The sequence below is a fragment of the Vulpes lagopus genome, chromosome 2 (genome assembly GCF_018345385.1).
Source record: "Vulpes lagopus strain Blue_001 chromosome 2, ASM1834538v1, whole genome shotgun sequence".
Taxonomy (NCBI): Eukaryota; Metazoa; Chordata; class Mammalia; order Carnivora; family Canidae; genus Vulpes; species Vulpes lagopus.
Window position 1 is genome coordinate 86,503,840 of NC_054825.1, and position 22,790 is coordinate 86,526,629.

A 22,790-nucleotide genomic window follows, 5' to 3' on the forward strand; every position below is an offset into this window, starting at 1 on the left:
CCTCCCTCCCCCCGCGGCCCCCACGCCCCTGCGCCTCCCCGCGTGGCCCGCCCCGGGGCGCCCTCCCTCCCCCCGCGGCCCTCACGCCCCTGCGCCTCCCCGCGTGGCCCGCCCCGGGGCGCCCTCCCTCCCCCCGCGGCCCTCACGCCCCTGCACCTCCCCGCGTGGCCCGCCCCGGGGCGCCCTCCCTCCCCCCGCGGCCCTCACGGCCCTGCACCTCCCCGCGTGGCCCGCCCCGGGGCGCCCTCCCTCCCCCCGCGGCCGTCACGCCCCTGCACCTCCCCGCGTGGCCCGCCCCGGGGCGCCCTCCCTCCCCCCGCGGCCCCCACGCCCCTGCACCTCCCCGCGTGGCCCGCCCCGGGGCGCCCTCCCTCCCCCCGCGGCCGTCACGCCCCTGCACCTCCCCGCGTGGCCCGCCCCGGGGCGCCCGCGCCTAGTGGTCCCGGAACGGCGCGGGGCTCTCCCTCCCGGGACTTCTGCTCTCACGCTGCGTTCACATCTTTGCCCCACGTGGATCCAGCGCCCCTGCCTGCTGCCCCAGGCGGCGCGGTCCGGAGGCCACGGCCCCCCACCCCCAGGTCCGGCCCTGGAAGGCGCACGGACTGGGGCGCGTTGCTCGCGGCCGGGAGGGGCCAGACTCCGCGCCCTAAAGCACGCCGCGGGGGGGGCGCTGGCGCCCGAGCATCGGGGAGCCCCGCAGCCCGCTGGCACCGACTTTTCCCCCTTTCCGGGCCGGCAGCTGGACAAGGTCCCGCGGCGGCGCTACGGTGGGGACGGCGGAGAGAGGGCGGCTGAAGCTCTGGCCCGGGGGCGGGGGGGGGGTGCTGGCACTTGTTGCGGCCCATAAACGCTGCTCCAGCCCAGGGCGCTGCTGTTTCCAAAATCAGGCTGCGCGGGGACCCCTCGGCCCGCCCTCCGCGGCTCGGAGCTGGAGGGGAGGCGAGCGGGGGCAGCGGGCCCTGCGGGGGCGAGGGGGCGGCGCCGGGGGCGCGGGAGCTGCGGGTCCGCCGGCCTCCAGGGGCCGAGCGTCCGCCCAGACCGGGAAGCCGCGCGGGACGCAGCCCGTCGCCGCTCGTCACAGACTCGCAAATCGCTGTCGCTGGGGTTCCCGCCACTCCTCCCCGACCAGCCCCCCACCCTGCCACTTTTCCGAGTCCCCCGCCCTCGCCATTGCCTCCCGGGAGCTGCGGGGCGGTCGGACGCGGAGCGGCCGAGCCGCAGGACGCCTGGCGGGAGCTGCGCTCCGCGGGAGCCGGCGCCCCCCGCCCCCCGCCCCCCGCCCCCCGCCGCCCTCGCGCCGCCGCCCGCCGCCCTCCTCCCCGCTCGGCTTCCGCAGGTCCCGGAGCTCCGCCGCCAGCCGGTGCGGCGCGGCCGGCGCGATGCGGCAGCTGTGCCGGGGCCGCGTGCTGGGCATCTCCGTGGCTATCGCGCACGGGGTCTTCTCGGGCTCCCTCAACATCCTCCTCAAGTTCCTCATCAGCCGCTACCAGTTCTCCTTCCTGACCCTGGTGCAGTGCCTGACCAGCTCCACGGCGGCGCTGAGCCTGGAGCTGCTGCGGCGCCTGGGGCTCGTCGCCGTGCCCCCCTTCGGCCTGAGCCTGGCGCGCTCCTTCGCGGGGGTCGCGGTGCTCTCCACGCTGCAGTCCAGCCTCACGCTCTGGTCCCTGCGCGGCCTCAGCCTGCCCATGTACGTGGTCTTCAAGCGCTGCCTGCCCCTGGTCACCATGCTCGTCGGCGTCCTGGTGCTCAAGAACGGCGCGCCCTCGCCCGGGGTGCTGGCGGCCGTGCTCATCACCACCTGCGGCGCCGCCCTGGCAGGTGAGCTGGACCCGCGCCCGCCCCGGCCCCGGCCCCGGCCCCGGCCCCCCCCCCACCCGACACACACTGCGGGGATCACTTAGTGCGAGGCCCTCACTTCCAGATGGGGAAACTGAGGCAGAGAGAGACGTGAAGGGTGGTTGCTCGGCTCGCAAACGGGACTTCTGAGGCCACGCCGCGCACTCCCAGCGCTCCGACCTCCTCCTCCTCCTCCTCCTCCTCCTCCTCCGGATCGCAGCCCGCCCCCCGCCCCCCGCCCCTGCGACCCCGGAGCGCCCTCTCCGCCATCCCTCCCCACCTCCCCTCCCCTCCACCAGCCGCCCGAGCCTGGGAACTGGAGTCCGCAGGCCGAGTCGGAAGGAGCGGGCCCCGAACTTCCCGGGGCGCGCGGGGCGGGGGGCGACGCGGGCCCAGCTCGAGCCGCAAGGGCTCGTCCGGGGTCTCGCGCCGCGCGAGGTGCCGAGGGAGCGAGGCGGGGGGCGGAGGGGCCCCGCGAGAGGCAGAGCTTGAGCGGTTGGCGGGAGGGGAGACGGCGCGGACGGGAAACCTTCGCACGCGGGCGGAGCGAGAGCGGCGCTCCCGGGTTGGAGGACGCCGGCTGGGGTCGCTCTTGCTGCCGGAGCCCCTCCGAGGGGTGCGCGCGCGGGCGCGGGCGCGGGCGCGGGGCGCCTCGGGGACCTCCCTCGGCGCATTGGCCGAACTCGGCTCCTCCGTGCCCTACCCACGGGCCGAGCGGGGACGCGACCCCTGTGCACTCACCAGCCCCACGCGCTGCCCCAGGGAGTGCCCCCGCCAACCCGGTGTCTCCTCTGTTTCCCTCCTGCCCCGGCCCCGCGGTCCGCTCGGCGCGCCCAGGAGCCGGCGACCTGAGCGGCGACCCCCTCGGGTACGCAGCGGGCGTGCTGGCCGTGCTGGTGCACGCCGCCTACCTGGTGCTCGTCCAGAAGGCCAGCGCCGACTCGGAGCACGGGCCGCTCACCGCGCAGTACGTCATCGCCGTGTCGGCCACGCCGCTGCTGGTGGTCGTCTCCTTCGCCAGCACCGACTCCATCCGCGCCTGGGCCTTCCCTGGCTGGCAGGACCCGGCCATGGTCTGCATCTTCGTGGCCTGCGTCCTGATCGGCTGCGCCATGAACTTCACCACGCTGCACTGCACCTACATCAACTCGGCGGTGACCACCAGCTTCGTGGGCGTGGTGAAGAGCATCGCCACCATCACAGTGGGCATGGTGGCCTTCAGCGACGTGGAGCCCACCTCTCTGTTCGTTGCCGGCGTGGTGGTGAACACCCTGGGCTCCATCATTTACTGCGTGGCCAAATTCCTGGAGACCAGAAAGCAAAGCAACTACGAGGACCTGGAGACGCAGCCCCGGGGGGAGGAGGCGCAGCCCGGTGGAGGGGATCCGCCGCCGTTGGTCCTGGAGGAGCTGCCCGCGGACGGTGGAGACGGCGGGTCAGAAGGTGGCAAGGGAGCAGGTGGCTTCACTCCCAAGAGCGGGCAAGAGGCAAGGGGCAGCCCCAGAGGAGGCCCGCGGGCGGCTAGGAGTTCGCAGGTCTCGGCCGGCCCCCGGGAAGTGAGCAAGAGGTCACTGAAGGATGCTTACCTCGAAGTGTGGAGACTGGTTAGGGGAACCAAGTACGTGAAGAAAGATTATTTGATAGATAACGAGGAGTTACCCAGTCCCTGAAAAGGAAATGCATGTATGTATATGTGTACACACCCTTGTTTTATATGTCAGAGAGAACGTATTTGGATGAGGGGCCACACGATTTTATTCTTTGAGGAGTGGGGAAGGGAAGCAAAGAAGGAAGCTGGGCTGACAGCCACAGGATTAGCACCCGTGTGAATTATTTAGCGTGATTTTCCCTGAGGCGCGGCAGAGACAAACAAATGTGAAGGTGCTTAAGGAAGGGAATTTTATGTCTTTGTTACCATAACCAGATGTCTGCATGTACTAAGAGTTCCTCTACCCAGCCCCTCCAGAGAGGGAGTACAGACAGGATGGCCGCACTTAATAAGCTCAACGAGGACATACCCCGGTGCATCTTCAGTGACAGCTACGACTACAGATCTTATGGCCAGATGAGCAAGAGTATCTTATTGAAATCATATATATATATATATACACACACACATATGTATATATGTGCATATAATGTATATATGTGGGCATATACACATATACACACACATCTATATACTGAATTGATGTTTACTGTTTCTAGTCATCTGAAATATGTTTACTCTAATTTTTCTTCACTTTTTAAAAAATAAGTACTCTATTATTCTATTATATATTGGTAGAAAATGTTAAAGCTATTTTGAATATATGAGTTCTTAGCTTTAAACCTGAAGCTTAAAGTTGGCTTTTAGTAATTATAAAAATGTTTTAAAGGTTGTTTAGGTTCGTTGCTTCATCATATTTATTATTGAATGCCATAACCTTTTGAAAAGCCAGTTTTGCTGTGTCCGGTATTTTTTTTTTCAAGCAAATGCAAAGGCTGAACAATAATTCGGTCTTAACTGAAGCCCAAATAGAAGTGAGACCATTCGGTTGAGCTAGATCTTTCAAGTCACGCTGCACCCAAGCCCTGTTTCAAAAACTGCAACTGCTATATTCACTTTATGATATTTTTCTATCTTAAATTTGTCAAAATAAAAGTATAAGTCGATCTGCTAAAAGATATGGTGTTATAAATTTGTTTTAGACGCATTTGTGTTCTGTCGTGGCTGGGTAGCTTGCCTTGGTCTTTAGTGTGTGATGTCTGGTTTCTCTTATGGAGGGGCCACCCCATTGAGACTTTCTTAAGTTAGCATGGCAGTTTACTTTAAAACAACAACAATAATGACCACAAAAGCATCCTCATTTTCCAGTCAAGAACACCTTTATAAAGTAACATAAAATACTGCCTCACGCTGCAGTAAGAAAGCCAACCACAGCTGGCATCAGTTGATATGGAGCCTGAGATGAAATAGAAGAGGGCACCCAGAGGGACGTCGTACTTTCAGCTCCCTCCAGAGAGGTAATTTGAGAGAAGGCACTTTTATTATTTGCCAGCATGTTCCCGAGACTCTCAGATGGTAGTATCCTATATTTTTCTGTATTTTTCAAAAAACAAAGTAAAAAGCAAAGTCAAAAAACGAAAGTTTCAGCTTCATTGGTTTGGCTTCATGAACCGGTGAGCAAGTGTAATGTGGTGCTTTGTGATTGGTGCTGGTTGCGTGGGCAGTTCGTCATTTCCACAGGTGCCTCTACAAGCCATTTGGGATGTATGAGCCCTCATATTTCTGTAGTTAAAAATGGTTGGCTAGGGCTATTGTGACCCCTTTAAAGATAAGAATTAATTTTGAGGTCAACAGGCCAGGAGACCACATCCTGTTGCACCTCTGTGAAGCAGAATTAATGAAAGATGGCAAAGCGGAATAAAGCGTATCATTTTTTTGTTAATACCATTGTCAGAGCAATGGAGAGCATGATTGGTTTTCACTGTAGAAATTCCCTTTTGGCCAAAACTGTGCGTTTGCATTTGTTGCAAAAGAATGAACTCTTTCCTCTCAACAAACGTGTAGAGACACTATCACTTAGAAACAGGACCAAGAAGATATATATTTATATTTATATAATTTATATAAATTTACATATAGATAAGCAGGACCTAGAAGTTCATATCTCTATTCTTTCTAGCAATCAATCATCTATCTGTCATCTGTCTCAGAGAGAGAGAGATTAGGGAATTGACATTTATGGGGGTTGGCAAGTCTCAAATCTGTAGGGCAGGTTGGCAGGTGGGAAACTCAGGTAAGGTTTTTGTGTTGCAGTCTTTTTTTTTTTTTTAAGATTTTATTTATTTATTCATGAGAGACACGCAGAGAGAGGCAGAGACATAGGCAGAGGGAGAAGCAGGCTCCCTCGGGGAGCCTGATGTGGGACTCGATCCCAGGACCTTGGGATCATACCCGGAGCCAAAAGCAGACGCTCAACCACTGAGCCACCCAGGCGTCCCTTGTGTGGCAGTCTTGAGGCAGAATTGCTTCTTCTGCAAACCTCAGTCTGCTCTGAAGGCCTTCCACTGATTAGATGAGGCTCACTCACATTATGGAGGGTTGGTTATCTCTTTTATTCAAAATCTACGGGTTGTAAATATTAATCATGAAAAGACATTTATTTTCAGTCTGTTGATCATTTTCTTGTAAAAATTAGTTACAACTTCCAAACTCTTTACATGTTACAGCTGGAACCATAAGTCTTGCCTAAAGACTTTTGAAAAGCCTGCTCAATTTCTGTGAAGACAGAAGTTGTGAAGGGAAGCTAGACATTCCTAAGGAAGGTTCCAAAAGAAAATAAAAATATCCCAGACTGCTGGCCCTTCTTCTAACTCCTGGCCCCTCTCACCTCAAGTTGAATGCGGAGCACTCCTGCACCCAAGCCGTGGTGACAGCTGCATGTGAGCGTGAGCAACTTTCAAGTCCAAGTGCATTGTGAGCAAGAGTCCATGCACATTCAGACTGGTGTGTCCTGGCAACTGTCATTAGTATCAACCCCCCCTCTCCATTTTGAGGTGCTTCGCTTCTACATACGGAAGTTTCTTCTACTTTTGGGTTGTATTTGACCATGTTTCCAACTATCTACAATGAAACCCATGACTTTCATGTTAATCTCTGGGGACAATTGCTGACCTGACTCATCTGTTGCCTCCACCCCTAGATACCATGGTTGGTCTGCCAGGCTGGCATCTGCTGAAGAGGTACCTTCTCCCTGGCCACACCCGTCACCACCCCTTACACACATAACAATTCCGGGTATATTCCTCTCTGAATCTGTCCTGTCCTGTTCCTGGGAGAAGACAGCAGGGCTGGAAGAAAGCTGGTGAGCAGAGCAGAGTAGAATGCAGGATAGCAGGAGGCAGGGCTGGTAAATGAACTCCCAGATCTCCCTTGGGGAACCATCCCCTCTCCACTTCTGGGTTCCTGTAATTCAGATACTGTTGATTCCATCCTTCTACCCTTGGTGTGTGGTCCAGCCAATCCAATCAAAGCGTTTCCTCTACTTGGAAGCACAATTAGTTCAGGCATGGGAGCTGGTCAGAACTGACGACATGCAAGGGTACTTTTGGAAAGACTTCAGTTGTGTGTTTTTTTCTTACTAGACTTGAACCTAGGAGGATGGGGTGGGATGGGGCAGACGTGCTGCTGCCATCTCGCCACAAAGAAAAGATATAACAGAAAGGAAACAATACAGAGTCCGAGTAGACCACAGAGGTAGAAAGAGAGAGAAACTGAGTTTTGGTGACTTCATGTGGCCCTGAAATTAAGCTTTCCCTGGAGTTAGCACTATTCCTCAGATTGTCAGTTCCATTCAGCAAAGCCTTTTGTTGTTGTCATTATTTGCTTTTGTCATTTCAAGTTGGGATTTTTGCCACTTGTAACCCAAAGAGTCCCAAGTGACACAAACATAAATTAACGGTTCTCAGCCAACAGGGAGAGTAAAGGACCAAAAGAGGTTGTTTATTGGCTTTGGTTTTGTTTTTGATTTTTCACCACACAAGCTGTGCCGTCCCGCCCTCCAGTAAGGATTAGATGGGCCTCCCAGGTCTCTGGCAAATTACCCTCTAGCATGTGTGTATCCCCGATGGTCTTAAACAACCCAGGTTAGATCTATCATCTTTCTCTTCAGTTTACAATTCAGTTGAGTCCTGTATTCATTGTTCACAAATTCACTGATATTAGGAGAATCTGTGTATTGCAAACTGTTATAAAGAATACTACTTGATGCCTTTACTGTAGTGCTTACTGGGGCCCTTGGGTGGCTCAGTCAGTTAAACGTCTGTCTTCGGCTCAGGTTATGATCTCAGGGTCTTGGGATTGAGCCTGGTAGGGCTCTCTCTTCAGTGGGGTGTCTGTTTCTCCTTCTCCCCATCCCGCTCTTGCTCTCTCTTTCTCTCTGTCTGAAATAAATAAAATCTTTTTAAAAATTTTAAAAACGTGGTGCTTACTATTTGCTAGGTGAGGTTCTAAGTGTTTTACAAGTTCTAATTCATTTCATTCCCACAACATCCCTATAGGTTTGCATTAATATTATCTCAGTCCTACAAAGGGTGAACTGAGGTATGGAGATGCTGAGTAACTTGCCCTGATTGCAGAGCTGGTAACCTGTACATCTGGGTTCACATGTGAACACAGGTAGGCTGGCTCCAGTGCTCATAAGTTTCACTGCCAGTCAGACACCATGAGGCTGAAGTGGTGATGAGCAGCTGTAGTGCTTGTTGACCTTGCCACTCAGTGGGGAGCCTGCCTCTATCCCTAATTCTTTTCTGCTGATTCAACTTTATTTCTAGAACAACCAATATATGTGTGTATGTATAAATCATTTTCTGTTTGTGAGCACTAAGGGAACCAGAGAACAGTTGAAGAGCAAAGAAAGGCTCAGTTGCTATTATAACAGAATCCCCAGGCTACCCAGCCTTTTGGGTCAATCTATCTCTTAATATTCAAATAAAATAACTCATTCTTCACCTTCGATATAACCTCGGGATTTACAGACCTTCGCAGGTGTTCCTGAGGATTCATTGGATATGCTCAGTGCAGCTGATTATTTCTTGCACCCAGCTGCTGTGTTGATCACTTAAAGAAAAAAAAAAAACCAAACAACTTTATTGAAATACAATTTACATACCATGAAATTTGCTCACTTTAAGGGCACAATAGTCTTTAGTATGTTTTTAGAATTGTACAACCATTACCACTAGAACATTTTCATCATTCCGAAAAGAAGTCCTGTACCCATTAGATAGAAGTCACTAGGCATTCGTCCCCAGTCCCCCCAGCCCCCAGCCATCACTAATCTGCTTACAGCCTCCGTGGATTTGCCTATTCTGGACCGATGCTTCTTGCTAGCCTGAGAGTGTTTATTCAGACTGCTTTTCCCAACTGGATCCTGCACTCCCGTTTTTACACAAGGTATTGCTACTATGAAGTTGGCATTGAGATGCAGTTGACAAGATTTACTGAATGCTTGAAGCTACCTATCATAAGGGCATTTCAGTGTAGAAAGGAACATTTGAAAGTCACTATCAGAGGTCCCTGCTCTTGGAGTCCCTGAGCATCCCCCTCTCTCTCCTGGGGCGCTGCCTACTGCTGTGTGGCAAGGCCCTCCCCTCTCAGAACAGTCCCATTTCCCAGAGGAAAAGACTTAAGTCTCCCAGTTCCTTGTTTTCTCAATATTTTTCTCAAGAAGTAACTGGAGGGAACAACTGTTCTAGACAATAAAAAAGCAATCATTCTCCAGTATGATTCACTACGTCTTAGAATGTGGAAAAGCCAGCTTTATTAGAATATCTTCCCTCTAGTGTTCCACTCCAGGGAGAGAAGGAGAGGGAGAAAGTTATTCTGGAAAATTTTATAACTAATGCAAAGTTGGTTGCCTGCCCACCGGTCATCCCCCTGCCCCCTATCCCATTCTTCTTTACACAGAGAACTCTAAATTTGTTCAGATAAAGGCAGCAAGTGCTTAGGGAAAGTGGACCAGCCTCCTAGCAGATTAAGCATCATTTCTCTAAAGCCATCATGGTGGACTCACATCTCTTTGCCAATCACTGTTTTGGGGGTGGGCCTGTGACCCCAGCTAGTGAAAGACATGAATAAACGTGCAAGGGAAGCATTCTGGGAAAGTTCTCTATAAGAAGAAACTCCCTTTATCCTGCCTTTGCATGCAATTGGTAAGGATGTGATGTCTGAAAGTATGGTAGTCATTTTGCAACTAGAGTGGACACAATCTTAAGGATGAAGGGCAATTTGATGAGGAAGCAAGAAGAATGAGGGAAACAGGGGCGCCCGGTGCGGGGGGGTCAGTCAGTTAAGTACCCCACTCTTGACTTTGGCTCAGGTCATGATCTCAGAGTCGTTAGATAGAGCCCTGCCTGGGGCTCCATGCTCATCAGGGAATCTGCTTGAAAGATTCCCTCCCTCTCCGCCCATCACGTACATGTGTGTGCACTCTCTCTCTCTCAAATAAATAAATGAATCTTAAAAAGAAATGAATGACAGAAAGAGCCTGTTCACTGATTCCTTCATTTTATTGTTGAATTAACAACAGTAGAACTGCCTCTGTCCATACTTCTTATTATAGGGGAAAAAAATCCTATTCTAAAGTTACTTTTAGTTGGGCATTCTTTTTCTTTCAATCAAAAGCTTCCCAACTGATATAATATCAAGTTGATAATTAATTTTGCTTTAAAAAGAAAATGTACTTGAAAAGTAAAACTATTTTGTCCCCATTGCAACACTAGTTTTCATCCATCTATCTATCCATTATCTATGCATTGACTCAACAAATGTGTTAAGACTATATCACATACCAATTTCTCAACAGCCTATTTCCTCTTTTTAATATTTCTGTATAATGTATGTAATTAGTGGTTTTATATACATGAAGAATTATGTCCAAAAGGGCTGGAGTGATGATAAAGACTCACCGAACATTCCTTGAAAGGGCAATATAAACCCTAAAGATTATCTTCTGGGGACGTCTGGGTTGCTCAGAGGTTGAGCATCTTGCCTTTGGCTCAGGGCATGATCCCAGGATCCTGGGATCAAGTCCCACATTAAGCTCCCTGCATGGAGCCTTTTTTCTGCCCTCTCTCTCTCTCTCTCTCTCTCTCTCTCTGTGTGTGTGTGTCTCTCATGAATAAATAAATAAATAAAATCTTTAAAAAGATTATCTTCTGAAGTTTATCTGAAAGACCAAACTGGGCAATGCTCCCCATGGTCACCAAAATTTTAAAAATTAACCAGAAACCCCATACAAATGATCCAAAGAGGGTGCTTGGGTGGCTCAGTTGGTTAAGCAGCTGCCTTCCGCTCAGGTCATGATCCCAGGGGTCAGGGATCGAGCCCCGCATTGGGCTCATGGATAGGCATGTCGCTAGGACTTCTGTAGAAGACAGAACACTTGTTATGGACTGAATGCGTGTGGGTCCCCCTTGCACCTATTCATGTGAAATCCTCATACCCAATGTGATGGTATTTGGAGATAGGGGCCTTTGGAAAATAATTAGGTCCTGAGAGTGAGGCCCTCATAGTGGGATTTGTGACTTTATAAGAAGAAACAAGTGAGCTAGCCTCTTCTCTCTGCTCTCTGCCATGTGAGGGTACAAAGAGGTAATGGCTATTTGTAAACCAGGAATCGAGCGCATGCCAGACCTTGATTTTGGACTCCCAGCCTCCAGGATTATGAAAAATTTCTGTTGTTTTTAAGCTACCTCCAATCTGTAGTATTTCGTTATGATAGCCCAAGCAGTAGAAGACAAAGATGTAGATAAATATCTTCAGTGGGAACTCGGTTTTCCCCAGGCATTCCTTCTCCCTTCTTCCTCTCAGTACTGGAGTGCCCTGTGCTTCAGCTGGGCATCTGCTGCTTACCTTGGACTGCTCTCCTACCTATCTCTCTGTAGTCAGCTGCAGCCAACGGAAAGTGCAGGAAAGGGGTGTGGAGAATGTTCATATCACTCTGTTACAAGAAACTTGCTTGTTGATGAAAAAGCTTTGGACTGGATAAAGCAATTATCCAATTTAAAAATTGTTAAAATGGCAAATTTTATGTTATATATATAACTCAGGTTGCTGTAACAAAGTACCACAGCAGGTGGCTTAAACAGCAAACATATTATCTATCACTCCTGGAGTGCAAGTCCCAGAGCAAGTCCCAGAGCAAGGTGCCAGCATGATGAGAACCTGCTTGCTGGCTTGTAGACAGTCACCTTCTCACTGTGTCCTTTCAAGGCCAAGAGAGAGTTCTGGGCTCTTCATCCCCTTATAAGGGCACTGATTTCACTTGGGGTCCTCACCCATGACCTCATCCAAATCTAGTCACCTCCCAAAAGTCCCACCTCCAAAAATTACTGCATCTGGAATTAAGATCTCAACATCTAAATTTTGGGAGGACATTTTCTGTCCATAGCAATGTTTTATCATGATTTTGAAATGAATAATGAATTATATCAAAATCCATTGAAATGGGCACTACATGGGTGAATTATGTGGAACATGAATGATGTCTCAAAAAAGCTGTTGTAAGAAAGTGGTAAGAAACCTACTGTCCTTTCCTTCCTCTCTTTCCAGCCTCATGACTCACTCCACTGTAGATGTGGCACTAGCCCGGCTGTGACAGAGCTCAGGGATGTAGGAGCGCACTCAGAACGAGGGCCCTGAATGATCCCGTGAGCCAGAGTTTCTGCCACTAACCCTACCCCTCCTTTCAGGCTACTGCAAGAGAGAAGTTGAGCTTTTTCCTCAGGGTTCCTTGTAGTTCAGCAGCTCAGCCAGTATTCTAAGCCAAACACTGCCACTCACTTCACACACTGAGAAAGATCATGAATGAGAAACAAGAAGCAAGGATGGAAGGCCTCGTCTTGCTCTCTTTCTTCCACTTCTTCCTCCGTCATCCAGACCAACACTCGGCTTATAACTGGTGATGTGCCAGGATTCCACATGTCCTGTACCTGCTGTTTTTAATTTATAGAACTGCCGAAGGCACAGTACTGTATATAAGAATAAGCTACACTATTCAATTTTTTTTCATTGATTTCATTAAAGAGCTGAGAGTGTTTCTGTGAGGACAATATTCTATAGCAGAACTCAAGTAAGGATTTGTTTGTGGGTGAACCAAGATGGTGGCTCCCGTGGATCTGGAGTTGAAGAAGACCTTCACAGAACTTCAAACCAAAGCTATTGACACTCAACAGAAGGTGAAGCTTGCAGACATACAGATTGAACAGCTGAACAGAACGAAAAAGCATGCACATCTTATACAGATTATGACTTTGGTAGATGAGACTAACATGTCTGAAGGTGTAGGAAGAATGTTTATTCTTTAGTCCAAGGAGGTAATTCACAGCCAACTGTTAGAGAAACAGAAAATAACAGAAGAAAAAATTAAAGAACTAGAACAGAAAAAATTCTACCTGGAGCGGAGTGTGAGGGAAGTTGAGGATAACATCTGGGAGATGCTGATGGCACAAAAGGCACAGTAGGAAATATCCAGCCGAAGCTTCCTGCCCCCTCCCATTCCTGGCAAGGGCAGGTGGGGAACCCATGTGGAGAAACTTCTCTTATGCCCTGATGGACTTTTTATTTGGATGATCTTATAACCCTGTGTTTTCTACTTCACCATGATACCCTTTCAGACCCCAGTTCTGTATTTTTTATCCTGGCTCTGTCTGCCACCCCTGTCCAGAACACTTTTCTCCCCTGGGGGTGAGTCACAAACTCCCAGGAGAGGGAAGATGGGAGCCAGGACAGATAGGGGAGCTCTGCCCAAGCCTATTAACTAGTTATGCTCTTTAGACCAATAAAAGGCATGTGTTCCCCCAGTCACTATAAAAAAAAAAAAAAAAGAATTTGTTTGTGGTTTATGCCAACAGTCAATTTATTATATCAGCTATGTTCTAAAGAGCAAAAACAATTTTCCCCTAGCTGTCTGAGTAATGCCTATTTGTCATTTGTTTCTTTTATTTCACTGCAGAAAAGATTTTAGAACATGAAAGCAAAAGGAAAGAAGTCATTGTTTTCATCAAATTCCTTCTCAAATTGTAAACAAATTCAGTAGATCTTTGAGGTTTGAAAAATGTAACAATGGATTTACCTCAATGAAATGTTCTAAAAACAATTCATGAAATAAACTTGATGCAACAGAAAGAACAATTACTTACTAGCAAAGGGTATGTGGTTGATTTTGTCCCACCACATGATATAATTCCAAATGTGTGTGATCCATTCCCGCCTCTGGATCAGACTTCTCTTTGGTGTGATAGAAGAGAACAAGCTTGATTTTAATCATTTGATGCCAATGCCCTCAGTTGAAAAATTAAAAAACACAATCCTCTTGATGTTTTTCTGCTCTGATGCAGAGCGCCTAATTTAGGGTTATCTGGACAATGGATTAAATTTTTTGTTTTTTGTTTGGCTATTTGGCTTCATATAGTGTGTGTGTGTGTGTGTGTGTGTGTGTGTGTGTTTTCTTGTATCAAAGATCTCTGAATGAGTAAGGGGTGCTATTGGTCTTAGTGCTGGCTTTCCAGGCAATTATGATGAGTCTAGAGTGCTATCTATTGGGTGATGTAACAAAACACCACCAGTAATACATCTCTGCTGTATAGCACGCCTGTCTTGGATTAGTGGGAGTTAATACTGCAAGTCAAAAGTCCTGGGCATCTATCTGTAGAGTGTTTTCGTACTGATTGCACAATTCTCCGGAGGGCTGCCATTCTCTCTCATCAATAGTTTCTGGGTCCACTTATCCTTAAACAGTCCATAGTAAGCAATCCACTTCAAATTGCTTGTTCTTTATTTTTCTTTAAGGAATAACGTTCAATTTTCAAATGAATTGGATAGGCAAAAAGGGAAAACTTTTCTATTTTGCAATTCACCTAGTGGCTGTCTTCCAAAATCTGCAATATATTTTATAAATGTTATTACCAACTTGGTGAGTGGCCATTTCCATGGGCACTTACTGTCATTGCAATGGTATAAAGGGAAATTCACTTTGCCCAATATTACCTAAGCCTTCCAGAGTGCTGCTGTAATCATAGGATGGCACTACCTTCTTCATTTGCTGAATGACTTTGTAGGCAAATACCAACCCCTTCAATTCCATAACCATGTGGGGAGATGATTCCCAAAAGGGTGACAGCAGGCCAGATAGCTCACCGCACAAAGGCACACATTCAGCGGCCTTATCTGTCCTCCACCTTCCCACTGCCCAACACGGTGCCTGCAACAGAGACTAACACTCAGGAAATACTTTTTGACTGACTGACAAAAAAAAATCAAAGTTATGAAATCAAAGTATAATTTCAGTTTTCTCATTCAATTGGAAACTACAGTGGATTATAAGCTCCTTTTAAGATTGCCTGATAGGTAAGCCTCGTCTCCTTATAGTGCCATTCTTGGAAAATAAAATGCTGCAAATTGAATCTGCCAGATAAGGAATAAGAAGCAAAGAGGCAGGATGACTGGGTGCAGGCTGTTCGGAAGTCTACTTGCCTAACACAAGAGCTCTTGCCAGCACTCCTGGTGCCCTGAGGCTCCATGGGGTCAGGTTTTAGGAGACTTGCTTTGCTCAATCCAATAAAAATGTTCATAAAGAAACTTTCTTCTGTTTTGGGGTTTTTTTTTTTTTTTTGAGGATGCTTGCCTTGAAAAATAATATAGAACATTGTTAACAATTCAGACAGGGAAAGTAGAAATAGGTCAGGCAAAAAATGGAGGGTGAAGTTGTCCTGCCCTTTCTTTAATCTTTTGAACAGTGTTTGAAAGAGCTCTTGGCGGATGAACAAATTTGTGCTGTATTGTGGAGTTAATATCTGTGCCAGGATTTCTGTCATCCCTCTGGGGATGGTGATCAATATAACTAATAAATAGCAAATGACTAGATGGAGCCACTGGAGGCCAGCCGTCTCCCTAATGGGGTCTTACAATAGAAGACACCCTGGGATACTAGCCATGCTATGATTGGAGAAATGTGGGTCTTAACAGCTACTAAGTTAGCACTGAGTTATCTTAGTGAAGGTAGGCAACAGACCAGGATAACACTAAGGAAAAGAGACCGCAAGAAGTGAACCAAGAGGATCAGGGAAGAAGGAGCCACAGAAAAGGGTGAATGAGCAGAAAACCCCTTTTAGACTATATTTTAGAGCAGTTTTAGGTTCACAGTGAAACTGAGAGGAAGTTACAGAGACTTCTTAAGTATCTCCTGCACCCCCATATGCACAGCCTTCCCCATTATCAACATCCCTCACCAGTCGTACAGATGTTACAATTGATGATCTTACACTGACGCATCATTATCATCCAAAGTCCATAATTTACACTGGGGTTCACTCTTAGTTGTTCTACCTTCTGTGGGTTTGTACAAATGTATGACAGATGTCCATCATTATGGTATCATACAGAATATTTTCATGGCGCTAAAAATCCTCTGGGCTCTCACTACTCATCCCTTTCTATCCCCCCTGCCCGCCTCCAACCTCTGGCAACCACTGATCCTTTTATTGTCTCCTTAGTTTTACCTTTTCCAGAATGTCATAAAATTGGAACCATACAGTATGTAGTCACTGCAGATTGGCTTCTTTCACTTAGTAATACTCATTTAAGTTTCCGTGTCTTTTCATGGCTTGATAGCTCATTTCTTTTTAGTTCTAAATAATATTCCATTGTCTGGATGTACCAGTTTATCCATCACCTACTGAAGGACATCTTGGTTGTTTTGAAATTTTGGCAATATGAATGAAGTGGTTATAAACATCTTTGTGTAGGTTTTTGTGTGGATACAAGCTTTCAGTTTGTTTTGGTAAATACCGAGCAGTAGAATTGCTGGATTGTGTGATAATAATATGTTTATTTTTATAAAAAATTGCTGAATTACCTTCCAAAGGGGTTGTAGCATTTTGCATTTCTGTAGCAATGTTTGAGTGTTTTTGTCCTCCACATCCTTGTCAGCATTTGGTGTTGTCGGTGTCCTGGATTTTGGCCATTCTACTAGGTGTGCAGTGGTATCTCATTTTAATTTGCATTTCCCTCATGACATATGATGTAGCGTATCTTTTCATCTGCTTATTTTCCATCTGCATATCTTCTTTGGTGTCTGTCAAGGTCTTTAGTCTATTTTATAATGGGATTGTTTTCTTATTGTTAAGATGGGAGGCTTTTTTTAAAGGCAATAGAAGAATTTGTTGGGTTAGGAGTGAACCAGTAACCCCAAAGATGTCTAAGACGCGTAGTAATAGCATTAGTGCTATGTGGCAAGTATCCAGAGCTAACACACTCTAAGTCAGATCCAAGAGAACCTCTGATTAATACACAATGATAAAGAGAAAAATATGAAGTCATTACCTCAAATGCAAGGGGAAAAGGTGCATGTGGCTACAGATATTATTTGAGGATCCAGTAGAAATTCAGGGTGCAGGAGGATACTTTTTTTTTTTAAGATTTCATTTACTTATTTGAGAGAGAGAGAGAGAGAGAGAGAGAGAGAGCACGAGATGGGGGGAGCAGAGGGAGAGGAGGAAGCAGACTTCCTACTGAACTGGGAACTCAACACGGGGGGCTGGATCCCAGGACTCTGAGTTTTAAAACTTAATATGTGAAGATGGGACTAACAAAATAAATAGATGATTTACTTTATAGAAGTGTTCTGAACATAGTTTCTCTAGGTAGAAAGTTACCGTATCTGAAAAGCCTGTCCAACTGCCTCAAGCCTGTCCTAGAAGGTTCTACTTCAACACTTATTATGGGACTTCAACCTGTGTTGTATTTTTTTTAAAGATTTTATTTATTTATTCATGAGAATACACAGAGAGGAGAGAGAGAGGCAGAGACACAGGCAGAGGGAGAAGCAGGCTCCATGCAGGGAGCCTGATGTGGGACTCGATCCTGGGTCTCCAGGATCACGCCCTCAGCTGTAGGCGGCGCTAAACCGCTGAGCCACCAGGGCTGCCCCTGTGTTGTATTTTTATCTATGTTTGTGTCCCCTAGACTGAGCTGCCATAGAACATGGCTTGGGTTTGTCTATCTTTGTATTTCTAGTGACTATGATTTCTAGCACTTAGTGGGCACTTTGTAAGTGCTTGCTCAACGCATGAATCCTTTCTGGTATAGTGAAAATATGTTCTGGCTTATTGAAACTATTTATTTATTTTTTAAAACGTTAAATTTATTTATTTGACAGAGAGAACACAATCCAGGGGAGCTGCAAAGGGAGTAGGAGAAGCAGACTCCCCACTAAGCAAGGAGCCAAATGTGGGGCTCAATCCCAGGAACCCTGGACCATGACCTGAACCAAAGGCAGACACTGAACCCACTGAGCCACCCAGATGCCTCAAAATTATTTGTTTAAACCAAACTAAACTTCAACAATACATTTATCATGAAAATCAAAGAAATACCTGTAATGAAGAAATTCACAGGCTCTTTCATGGCAAGCCTTGAGAAAAGGTAATGCACTGAAAATCTTTCCTGAACTTCCTGCTACTGTATTGTTGTCAAAATATCAAAGCCAAATTATACCACAGATAGCTAGTTAATTCTTCTCTTTTTATTAAGTTGGCCATTTACCTCTTACAAGTTATGTTGTCCTCAAACCTGGGCAAGTCATTGTTATGTAAACTGGGCATTTAGGGACAATAGCTTTATTTTGTTTTCAGGTTCAGTAATGGAAAAAGATCCTTGGGGAAACTAGCCAAGCTGGACAAGTAGGGATAATCCAGCAATGGAAGGATAGTAAAGGTGGCTTTCTAAAAGTGGCCTATTTGATGGAGCTACTTTTATGTGGCTGAGGATGCATTCAGATGTCTGCCAAAGGATGCTATTAGTTCTGGATGAACAATAAGAGCTATAATTTTTATTGGCTTAATTTTGAGGATTTTCCCAAAGCTGGAGGTACTCCACTTAAATCTCCAAATCTTTTAATTAACAAACATTCCTAAGCAGGCTAGAATTTCTCCTGATTGAACACTCTGAAATACAACATGGAATTGCAGTATACCCTACTAGATAATTATTTAAATGAGATGCCAATACTTGTGTTGAACAGACATCTTAATTACCAAAACAGATTCGTATTTTGCATCTGAAATACTTAATAATACCACTATTCAAGATTTATAAAGACTTTCTTCTCTGAGAAGGTCAATGAAATGCCTACATTGTTGGTTTGCCTGCATCCCGAAGTACATTTTTTATTCCTTCTCTTCATGTCATTCTTATGGGTTTGCTTAAGAGGGGTGTTGCACTTTGCTGAGAGAATAATCTTCATTGTCAGATATATATAAAAGGATGTCTTTCTGAGACATTACAAATTGGTAAAGCTGAGAATAAGAATATAATCTAAAACATTTTGTAGAGAAGTATTTAGCTCATTTTCGATGGTTTTGTTAACTGCCCAAAGGGGAAAAGTCCTACGTTTTCTAAGATGGATTGTGATTGGTTCTTCTCTGAAACTATTAAAATTCTTAAGGAAAAGGTGTGGTTCTCTCTGAGTGATACTCAACCTTAGTGAAGGGTTGATTCATTCATTGTCTGCAACAGTGGTTTACATTAGAAAAATTCTATTTGAACTTAGGTAAATATGTAGCAAAATTCAGAATAACCTACTGTTGTAAAGCTAATATGAAGGTTAAAATACAAAAGTGCTAAAAATAGGTGAAAATACAGTGGTTTGTTAACGGATATTAGAGATTAAAAAAAGGAATTTATATAACTTCAATGACAGATCAAAATTAGGTAATATGTTCCTAAATTTTAAAAATATTAATATGGTCTATTAGGTTTTTCCCTTTTCTTGGACCAAACTTCCAATTAATAAATATTTCTTCTGCAATATGTTGTATTAGACACTTCAGACATACAAAGAAGTGTAAAACTTAGTTACTGCACTCAAGGAGCTAACATCATCTCTAAGAAAGTAAGAAATATGTATGTAGCAAGTGAACTAACAGTCTAAAATGGTACATAAGCCAGTATAAGAAACAAAACAAAACAGTAAAGACTCTTATTTGCTAACTACAGATGTTTGCTCTAAAGCAGGATAAAGTTAGTAACTACCAAAGCTGGGCTAATTTTGCTCCCTCAGTCTCTAAGCTTGAGATTGGAGGCATATAAGTTGGGAATGAGTATCTGTCTACAGATAGTACAAATCGAGATTCTGAGCCAGACCTTCCAGGCAGGTAGCAAATAAGAGAAAAACTAATTTCCCAGAGATTACATATAATGCCTAGATTTATCAAAATAATTATTGGAAAGAGAAGAAATCATTACAGCAATTCGCAGTCGTGCTGGAATGATTGGCTACAAAGTGTGAGTAAATATAACTAGTATAAATGAGACCCTTTCCACACATCATAAGAAGCATTATTATTGGTTCACAGGGTTGTGGAATAACCACAATGGCGATGTGCGATAGACTTTCTGGGACCAAAGTCTTGCACAGTTTAGTCAAACTTTCTTCTTACTGTTCACTCAGGGATTTTCTAGATTTCACCTGCTCCTACTCACATAGAGTATTTTCCCTCTCCCCTGCTCCTTGAAAAGGTGGACTCATAGTCCGCAAAAGAGGCCAGTTGCTTTCCTGCTCATTCCTACCCTGAGATCACCTGAGCTGTTTCAAATCATGCCCCTCCAGATTGGAAATGACCTAGAACAAGATCAGACTCTGAAAGGTGGTCAATGCCTGGAGAAAGTTAGAATCTGAGTATGGCTTTGCACAAAACATCATGAAGCATGTCTGAAAACCAAGGATTGCGGCTGAGGACCAATGGTAGCCAACCATATGACCAACATGGAACACCTAGAGGTTTGAGGGGCCACTATTACTTTCAAGCACAAAATCTCCCATTGTTACAGAAAAAAGAATGCAGAAAAATTTATGGGAAGGGGACGGGGCTGACTCAGAGAACTTAAACAGGAATATTTCAGGTTACAAGCCACCAGCAGTTTTAAAAATTCACAAGTCTCCATTAAATTGAATCTCAAACATCTCTTTCGTGATCTGTTAATGAGAACAGTTTGACATTCTCTTGGGTGAAATAATTTAAGTAGAAACCATGTGACATTATAATCAATTTCAGCAGCTCTTTAACTACTTTAAGTTTGTCAAAGTGTTTTACAGTTAAAGCTATAATTAGCTAGCCTTTCTATATTCACTGTGAGGTAGAGAGTTGAATTTCCAAGTAAGCTTTATAACTGGAAACAAAGAACAATAATGTTCAAAAGAAGTCAACCATTTGGGTGCCGGTTTTATGGATGTGTTCATCTTATGAAATTCATCAAGCTCAATATTTAGGGTGTATGCACTACTGTGAATGTATGTTGCATATCAATAAAGTTAAAATTTAAAAATATATATGAAGAAACTTGGTATAAAGAGGATGAAGAAAAATCTCCTTACCAGGCTAGCTCTTCTGAAACCACTCAGGAAGGGTGTTTGTGTAATAAGCCTTTGGCATGCTGAGCCAGCCACTAAGGGTGCTAAAACTAACTCAATTCCTCCTATACCTAAATTAGAGTTTGAAAATAATAGAATTGTGTGCTCAGGTGTATAGATGAGAGTTAAAGTGGCAGGAAGATAAATAGATGGATTTTCACATGTCTTATTTACCAAGTGGTTTTTGCTTCTTCAGTGGAACCATTGGGTCCTGACTCCATGGCTATGACCTTGACCAAAGCTTCATTTTGCTCCAGAGGTGAAATAACTGGAGAGTTGCTAACTCTCTCACTCCCAGAGCCTTGGTACTTCAGATCAGACCTGAAACCAAATTCCAGCTCTGCCATTTACAAACTCTGGGCCATGGGCAAACCAGTGAACCTTTTTGACTCAGTTTCTTCAATTGTTCTAAGGAAGAAAATATCATAGTGTCCGTGTTGTAGGACTTCTGGGGTGATAAAAGGAAAAACATAAGATTTCTGACATGAGTAAGCATTCCACCAATTCCTAAAGCACACACACCATTCTTTTTTTTTTTTTTTTTTTTAATTTATGATAGTCACACAGAGAGAGAGAGAGAGAGAGAGAGAGAGAGGCAGAGACATAGGCAGAGGGAGAAGCAGGCTCCATGGTTCCACCGGGAACCTGACGTGGGATTTGATCCCGGGTCTCCAGAATCGTGCCCCGGGCCAAAGGCAGGCTTTAAACCGCTGCGCCACCCAGGGATCCCCACACCATTCTTTTTATTTAAAACCTGAGAATTGGATTAGGTTACTTCCAGAGTTCTCATCAGGCAGGAAGTAGGAGATGGCACATTCTTGAAGCAAAGTTCAAGTCCCCCCACCCCTGCTCCCCCAACACTCTTCCTTTGAACTCTCCTTCTATTTCTTGTCCCTCCTTCTTGTTGTTTCAAGGTCAAGACTCTTGAGATTTAAGTCTGCACTGCTGTTTGTGCTTTCCCTTCCCCCACTGAGGGTTCAGTCACTGAGATCTGGGTTCTACTCAGACCATTCCCCTGAGACTGTTCTCCAGGATCCTCAGAGATGTCACACTTACAAAAGCCAAGTCCTACCTTTTGTTCCTATTGGTCACTCTCTCTCTTAAACACACTCTTCCCCTTGGCTTTTACATTGTTCTCCTGGTTTTCCTTTTGCCCATCTGCCTATTTCTTCTCCGTGTCCTCTCCGGGGTCCCTCACCTGCAGGTGTTTTCCAGCGCTCCCTATCTCTCCTCAACCATCTTACCTCCTCCTGACTTCTCCTACCTCCTGCATGGCAGCCAACTGTGTCTTTCTACCTTGCTCTGTCTCTTGAGCTCTAGCTCTAGATTGGTTGTCCATGAGATGTTTCCAATGATTAAACTCACCTCATTTCACCTGTGCCCACCACTATGGCTTCCTCCTCTCCCTTCTCCTCCTCCAGGAGGCCCCCTCATTCTTGCACCCTGAGTTGCACCAGCATCTCTGCTGCTGCCTTAGCTATCACTTCTGGCATCCAATCTACCAAAATGTTTGGTACCCTCCCTTCTTATAAATACTTTTGAATCATACATGTTTCTCTGTTCTCACACTCACTGCTCTAGCTGTACCTTTTATCCTAGTTGGTTTTTCTGGTTTGAGTCATTTAGAGAGGAGGTGGCAACCTATGCACAACACTGATGCCATGAGTGCAAATCTGATCATTCTCTTCCTAACAATCTTAGTATTTGCTTCCCATCTATTTCAGAATGAAATCCCAAACTCTGAATACAGCCTCCAAGACCTTTTGTGATTGGCTCTGCTTTCATTTTCAAGCTTACCTTTTCCGTTCCGTGTCTTCTGTCCTGAGAGGGAACAGCTGGGATTGCCAGAAGCGTCCTTCCCCCTTCCTGCACAGCTCCCATCCATCTTTCCAAACACAGTTGGCTGTCACCTCCTCTGGGGAGGTCTCCTTCATCCTCTACACCCCATCCCCAGCTGGGATGGGTGCTTGGCTCATAGCATCTGTAGATTCTGCTCTG

At 46.2% G+C, this 22,790-nt stretch overlaps 1 protein-coding gene and 1 pseudogene across 2 annotated transcripts; both read left to right on the forward strand.

Annotated features, from left to right (window-relative positions):
• The first annotated feature begins 669 nt into the window (after positions 1-669).
• Positions 670-6,319, forward strand: SLC35D3 (solute carrier family 35 member D3). Of its 2 annotated transcripts, XM_041738665.1 has the most exons (3): positions 670-1,818; positions 2,674-3,519; positions 6,052-6,319. In XM_041738665.1, the coding sequence occupies exons 1-2, from the start codon at positions 1,380-1,382 to the stop codon at positions 3,504-3,506; spliced, it is 1,272 nt and encodes a 423-aa protein (XP_041594599.1). In that variant the 5' UTR covers positions 670-1,379; the 3' UTR covers positions 3,507-3,519; positions 6,052-6,319. The 2 variants fall into 2 exon arrangements, with proteins under 2 accessions (XP_041594599.1, XP_041594595.1); XM_041738661.1 differs by lacking the exon at positions 6,052-6,319 and having other exon boundaries at positions 2,674-4,561.
• Positions 6,320-12,483: 6,164 nt separating this feature from the next.
• LOC121476399 lies at positions 12,484-12,846 on the forward strand (annotated as a pseudogene).
• The last annotated feature ends 9,944 nt before the right edge of the window (positions 12,847-22,790 follow it).

Coding starts and splice junctions, on each gene's coding strand:
- SLC35D3 (XM_041738665.1), top strand. CDS start 1,380: ATGCGGCAGCTGTGCCGGGGCCGCGTGCTGGGCATCTCCGTGGCTATC. Junction 1,819..2,673: donor CTGCGGCGCCGCCCTGGCAG/GTGAGCTGGACC, acceptor CGGCGCGCCCAG/GAGCCGGCGACCTGAGCGGC.